The following is a 6,565-nucleotide window of genomic DNA, read 5'->3' as shown; positions in this document are numbered from 1 at the left end:
GCCCGCCCTTGCCAGGATTCACCTCCCCGGGCCCTTCAGCGCACACGGCCCCTCGCGTCCCCTCCCCTCGCACACAGGCCAGGGCTGGGGCCTGGGCATCCCCATCCCATGGCCCCGGAGCCATGCCAAGAGCAACTGCCGAACTGCCCGAGCAGGGGAGGTTGGGCTGGGATACCCAGCTCGGGGGAGGCGTTAGTGAGCACCGAACACCAGCCAGTGAAGGGCTTGGGATTCTCCGGGGTCAGCAGCCGCACACTTCACTCCTGACCCTCCCGGGCAGCCCCCTTACCCTGAGTGTAAGCTCCGAGAGTGGAAGGCTGGGGCCAGGGGTGGGCATCACTGGGGGGACTGGGGGTCCCAAGGGGAGGGCCAGCACCCAGAAGCACTGGTGACAGAGACCAGGTCAGAGCCGGTGAGGCTCTCGATCTCCACCCTTGGCACCCACCCAGGGGTCCTTCCCCCGCTTTGGAACCCAAGATTCTGGGGCTCCAGCTTTTTCTCCGGGTGTGGGGAAGGGGTCACCATGCAGGACTTTCATTTATTTGTTCAGAAACTATTAAGTACCCGACTGTGTGCCAAGCACTGAGCTGTCTGTGGGGTATTTGGAGGACGCGGACCCTTTTCTGAGACTCTCAAGGTGTCCAGGGTGCTGGTCTGCTGTTGCCACAGGGCACAGACTTGTGTGGACTAAGCAAGGGAAGGCGAGAGCCGAGGACAAGAGGACTCACCATAAGCGGAATCCCCGGGGCCAGACTGACTCCCAGTGGCTCCATCTATGACGAAGGGAGAGAGAGGGGGAAGATGGGGGCAGGAGGAAGCTTCCTGAAGAACTGTGGGGGTGACTGTGCCACAGAAGGGGAGAAGGACAAAAGTCCAGGCCTGGGGTGGTGTCTGTGGCTATCACGGCCATGTGCAGCTTTGCGCTTCTGTTTACCTTGGCAGTCACCATGCTCCACGGCTTCCTGGTTCCCAGCCCGGTCCGCATCAGCCCTAGGAGGAAGTGGAGGTGGCTTGGTGCAGTCCTACACCTGATCTCCATCCCTCACCCTAGCTCTGAGCCTCCTCCCTTAGTGGTGGGAACTTCCTCAGGAGCTCCAGGACCCCTCACTCACCCGCCAGGACCCCTGATATCCACACAGCCTCTGGAGCTATGCCATCCGCAGTAAGGGTCCCGTGAAGCCAGGCAGCTCCTAGGGAAGACTGAGTCATGCGGGGCTGGAACCCCCTCCATCCTGTCACCCACCATTCTGCGGCTTCTCCTACTCTCACCCTGGCTGCCAGGAGGCTTCCAGTCCCAGATTTCTGTCCCATCCACCCTAACCTCTACTCCAGACCCCCCTGACTGCTGCCCCTTCAGAATGCTTGAGCTACTCTGTGCCCCCTACATTACCCTGCCACCCCAGGATGTGTGTTTCTGTGCTTCTGCTGGCCCAGGGAGCTTGTCTAGGCAGAGCCTGGCCTCAGGCCCCTCTCACCTCCGACAGGCTCCATGCCGGCCGCACCGGCTCAGAGGGAGGTAGACGATACAGCCAGAAAAAGCCACAAAGAGCCTGTGACCCTCGGTGTCCAGCTCCAGGCCTATGATCCGCCGCGCCATCTGGGCCGCCCGCTTCCCACTGCACCTAGAGTAAGGCCAAGGAATTAGAGATGGGCAGGCGAGGCTGTCTTTTCTGGGGTGAAGCACAGAAAGTGGGGGAGACACAAAAACTGAGCACAACCCACGGAGTCACGCTGCCCTGCCACACTGTCCAGGCTCCTCGCCAAGCTCCTAACCCAGAGCTCCTGCCTCACAGAAGCCAGTGTTGGAGTTTCCAGCCCATTCCCCCATCCCCGCTTGCCACCTCCCATCCCACCCCTGCTAGGCAGGGGGCCTCCCTCCCAAGGTCTCACCGGAAGGGACTGTAGGCATCGATCTCTTCCAGGATGATGGGCTCAGCTCCCCCAGATCGCCCATCCGGGGGCAGCACCTTCAGCACGGTGCCATCATTGGAGCCAAGGAACATGACTGTGGTGTTGCTGTGGGGACCGGCCATGCCATCCACAGCTACCTGGGTCAGGAGGGCCCTGGAGGAACAGGCGTCAAGTCAGGGCAGCCCGTCTAGGGGAAGCCTGGATCCTCAAGAGAGCCTGAATGTCCTGGCGTCCATGCCTGTGCCCTCCACCACACCCCGGGCCGCCTCCTCAGCTTGCTCTCCCCTTTCTGCTTCCACAGGCTCTTCCTCCCCCCAGTGTGATTTTCCTTGTGGGGTCAGAGAAAGAGAAGGTGGCTGAGGGCAGGAGGGCGGTGGCCGGTGGCTCTTACCCCGTACCTGCTAGTGAGAGTGAGGAGAGGCTGGTGGGTGGCGGGGGGCACTGCGGGGTCCAGCAGAGGGTGAGCTTTGATGAAGGTCAGGACGTCATCAGGGAGGTCTCGAGAAGAGGAGAACGAGGCAGCTCCGCCTACACCCGCACAGGTGCCTGGCCTGGTGGGCACGCGGCAAGGGGCTGCCTTAGGGCAGGGAGCCGGCTTACTTAAGCTCTGTGCCCCGTGGCTCCCACACATGACTGGTAAGCCCAGCACCCCCTCCACAGACACACAGCGCTGCCTCCCTCCCTGGTGCAGCTCTCCGGGCCCACGGCCAGCTCACCACAGCTCCCTCCCGGGCCTCGGGCATCTTACCCCCTCTCCATCTTGGGAGCAGACATAAAAGCCACCCCCATTCTAAGTACCTGGGTGAGGGGACCCTGTCCTCAGACACGGGGGTCCAGGCCCCATCCAGACTCCTCTGCTCCTTGAACTTGCCCTCAAACCCACGCTCAATATCATCTAGGTAGAAGGCGCAGACCGCAGAGCCAGGGATGCTGGGGAGCCAGAAAACAGGCAGCAGAGGTGTTCAGCAGAGCTGCCCAATTCCTGGGGGAGATGTGGGAGGTCGAGACTGGGGGGGGGGTTGGACAACCATTTGGTGCCATGCTAGAAGGAGAAAAGGTGGGCAGGACAGCACACAGGCTTTCTTTGGAGCTTGCCCTCACTGCCCATCGGCAGGCGTCGAGAGGTGAGTCTGCATGCCGGTGAGGCAGGGGGACAGATCGGGTCACACCAGGCAACCTAGTACCAACCTATTGGTCTGCGTGGTGAAGACCCCAAAGAGAGCAGAGCGACCATGCAGGTGCACAGGCCCAGCCAAAGCCTGTAAGACGTCAAAATAGAAGGTCGAGTCCCCCGGGACCGAGCAGTTGAGGCGCAGCTTCAGGAAGGATGTCCAATGGCGGTCCAAGGCCCGCGGCGAGCCACCCATGTCACGTTTGCACACGCGGGCTACGCGGGAGAACTGCACCTGGGGCAGAAAGTGTGGAGGAGCTCAGTGGGAGAGACCACAGGGCTGGCAGGTGAGAGGCGCGTGGGGAGGTGCAAGCACGAGCACAGACCGACGCGAGGGGCGCAGCAGCCGAGGGTTGCCGCAGGATGTGGGGGCAGAGGGCTGGGGACCATCCCAAATTAGGGGCTCAGAGTCCAAGGGAGTGTGCCGTGGAGACCAGAGTCAGGAGCTCCCCTCCACCTCAGCCTGGCTCCCTGGGATCCAGCAGAGCCCTCCAGTCACCCACCCCGGTGCCCACCTCCTTACCCTCCCCAGCCGCGCATCCTCCACGGAGACCTCGCGGAAGAAGAAGTAGACGTGGTCTCCGTGCTCCAAGGCATGGACAAAGTGCGGCTCTGAGGTGGGGAGGGACAGGAGAGGGTAGGAGAGTATGGACACCTGCCTCGAGGCTCCTGGCCTCACCCCCCCATTGCACATGCGGCCATGCCATCAGCCCGCTCCCCACCACGATCCTCCCTCTGCGCCTCCACCCCAAGACGGGTCCCTCCCCCGGCCCCGCCCTGACCTCGGAGCCACTTGGAGTCGTACTTGGCGGAGCGGAGCGGGGGCTGAGGCCCAAGGCTTCTGTAAACTACAGCATCGCTGGCCTGGAAATCCGCAGCTGTGGCCGAGTACAGGCTGCCCTCTGGAGGGGTGGGAAGGGCGGGCTCAGGAGAGGGCTCGGAGACCTGCATTCTGCCTCTTCTGGGGCCTCCCGCACCTCCGCCGAGCCCTGGCCCCTACCTCAACCCTCCACTCAGGGGCAGGGGGGAAAGACCAAGCTGGGAGGGGAGCCAAGGTAGGCAGGCGCTCCCTCCAGCCACATGCCTGCTTTTCACACGCCCGGGTGCACACCTGCAAAGACGGCCACGTTGGACTGGGTGGCATCAAAGGGGCATCGAGCCTGCCCACTCAGCTCCTCACCCTCTTGCTGCAGCGAAGTTATCTGGGGGCAGAGGGAGCAGGTTCCTGGAACCCGTGGGGCCTTGGGGTCTGTGCCACAGCCCATTCCCTGTCCCCTTGCGCCCTTCCCCACCCCTTCTGGGCCCCTGCATTCTGGGCACTTCCCTCCCCAACCCCAGTTCCTAGCCCCTTCCCCGCAAACTGCCCATCTTGAGTTCTCCCTCAACTCCCATCCCGACTTCACCCTCTCCTTTGTACCCCATAGCTGCGGCACACGGGGCTGAAGGAGTTCGTTCCACAGGCAAGGAGGGTCTGGGAGTCCCAGGGAACCAGAACACGGATGTAGTTGTAGCACTCGTCCTAGAGAACCCAAAATCTCAGGTCAGCAATAGGGGCCCTGGGCCTGGGACCGGGGATGACAGGAAAGGAGGGCAACTCCTCTGGAGCCACCAGAGCCACATGGGATGAAGTCCCAGCTAAGCCATCTGCTAGCCCTGCAGCCTCAGGTACGGCCTTCAGTCTCCCTGGACCTCACTTTTCTGTGAGGCATGTAGGGAAACCAAGACGCGTTCATTCTCCTTCCTTCCCATTTTCCTCTGTGGCCGGGGATGGGGCACAGGAGAGGACCCCGCGGACAGAGCCCGGCGCCGGGCAAGCCTCTCCTTGCCTCCAGAGCCCCCTTCCAATCCTCACCGTCAGCTTTCCCCGGACAGCACAGTTCTCCACAGCTTGGCTCCTCCATGTCAGATACTGAAGAGGGAAGCAGAAGAGGGAGACTCATGGGGCGCCCTGGGCCCCGCCCCACATGGCTCCACTGGGATTCTTCCCACCCGCCGGAACTGTTAGGCCTTTCCCAACTTCATCGCCATGCGTGCACCTCCTCCGCAGAGCCCCTCACCTTGGTGGGCACCAGCCCCTCTCCTTCTCCTTGGGCTTGAAGATCGAAGGAGAAAACGTGATCCCTGAAGGGGCAGGGAAGAAGGGATCAGAGCCCAGGCCAGGCACCCCCCCGAGCTCCTCAGCCCCACCTTACCCACAGCCAGCTGTTAGTGACAGCCAGTGCAGACCTCTGCCCTCTACGCTCCCCCCTTACTCCATGCCTTGGCATTTGTGCTCTGGGTCCAAGCATGTCCATGTCCCATGGCTTGTGCACCTGCATGTGTCCCCTGCAAGATGCTGCAGTGGCCATGCAGGTCCCATGTCTGCCCCGGAGCATGCATGTCTGCCCCATAACTGTGCCACGGCCAGTTTACCGGGCAGCCACTAGCAAGGTCCGGTTCAAGGTCAGGAATCTCTGAAAGTCCAGCCCAAGTTCTGCAGCTACAGCATCATCCTCCAGGCCCCGGAACCAGGACAAGGGGGAAGTACCTGGAAGACACAGAGAGGTGGGGTGCTGAGGGTCAGCCCAGACACTGTACACCTCTCCAACCAGATGAAACCCAGCCATGGACAGAGTGTGCATGCGAGGCTAGCGGTGCCCAAAAGTATCAATATTAGTAAACATAATACCAATAACACAGCACTTAACCTCTGTCAAGCACTTTAAATGCATTGTCTCATTTACTGCTTCAACCCGATGCAGAAACATTGGCCCATTTTGCAGATAAGAAACCTGAGGTGTGAAGCCATTAGGGAATTTATATAAGCTCACTTATCTTGGAAGTGTCAAGCAGAGGATTGAGATCCAGTTCTGCCCCAGAGCTGAGCCCGGTTCCTTTTTGGAACTGCCTTAGGGCTAGCAATTTCCTTCCATGCCCGTCTGTGCACTGCCCCATCTCTCCCAGCCCTCTCTGCATCTGCACCCTCCCCTCCAGGCTCGTCACAGGCCACCTCAGCTTTCTAAGATTTCTGCCTCCACTGGCCACCTCCAGCTTCCACGCGGCCTGATCTGGAAACCACAGTCATCAGTGGTCACAGGGAGCCCAGAGTTCACGGAAAGATGATTTAACATTCAGCCTGTGCTTAGAACCACTTCTGGCACATGCAAGTGTTTGCTATTCTTATCTGTCCCTCAACAATTACTCCCAATAACCCAACTGCAGTTTCCCCATCCTTAAAATTACTCTAAATCTTACATATAAACAGGAAATGAAATAGATAAAGGTTCTTCTCAGAAAAAGCGGGTTTATGGAGGGAGGTGAGAGGTCGGGAACCACTGACTAGTCCCAGGCCTTCATTTTGTAGCTAAGAATAATAGCAAACACATATAAAGTGCTTACTTTGTGCCAGATAATGTTCTCAGCACTTTACATGTATTACTTCATTTAATCTCTAAATCACTGCATGAGGTAGAATGCTTTTTTTTTTTTTTTTTTGAGTTGGAG

The 6,565-nt window shown here is 59.9% G+C and overlaps 1 protein-coding gene across 1 annotated transcript in view; it reads right to left on the bottom strand.

Annotated features, from left to right (window-relative positions):
* Window positions 1-289: 289 nt before the first annotated feature.
* Window positions 290-6,565, bottom strand: part of SEMA6C (semaphorin 6C) — a gene marked incomplete at its 3' end in the record, with an annotated part of 9,855 nt that continues 3,579 nt past the window's right edge. Inside the window, exons 4-19 of the mRNA XM_021710163.1 lie at window positions 5,495-5,609; window positions 5,140-5,203; window positions 4,935-4,991; window positions 4,500-4,601; window positions 4,194-4,284; window positions 3,865-3,984; window positions 3,606-3,694; window positions 3,100-3,317; window positions 2,710-2,841; window positions 2,310-2,462; window positions 1,891-2,064; window positions 1,476-1,622; window positions 1,113-1,190; window positions 935-990; window positions 729-773; window positions 290-385 (exon numbers count right to left, since the gene is read on the bottom strand). Of these exons, the coding sequence (XP_021565838.1) occupies window positions 290-385; window positions 729-773; window positions 935-990; window positions 1,113-1,190; window positions 1,476-1,622; window positions 1,891-2,064; window positions 2,310-2,462; window positions 2,710-2,841; window positions 3,100-3,317; window positions 3,606-3,694; window positions 3,865-3,984; window positions 4,194-4,284; window positions 4,500-4,601; window positions 4,935-4,991; window positions 5,140-5,203; window positions 5,495-5,609 (1,737 nt within the window). The remainder of the gene's footprint in view (window positions 386-728; window positions 774-934; window positions 991-1,112; window positions 1,191-1,475; window positions 1,623-1,890; window positions 2,065-2,309; window positions 2,463-2,709; window positions 2,842-3,099; window positions 3,318-3,605; window positions 3,695-3,864; window positions 3,985-4,193; window positions 4,285-4,499; window positions 4,602-4,934; window positions 4,992-5,139; window positions 5,204-5,494; window positions 5,610-6,565) is intronic.

This window comes from Carlito syrichta, unplaced genomic scaffold (assembly GCF_000164805.1).
Source record: "Carlito syrichta isolate Samal-C Ts95f unplaced genomic scaffold, Tarsius_syrichta-2.0.1 Scaffold288209, whole genome shotgun sequence".
Classification (NCBI taxonomy): domain Eukaryota; kingdom Metazoa; phylum Chordata; class Mammalia; order Primates; family Tarsiidae; genus Carlito; species Carlito syrichta.
Note: the sequence above shows the minus strand (reverse complement) of the source record. Positions and strands in the feature narration are given on the sequence as shown.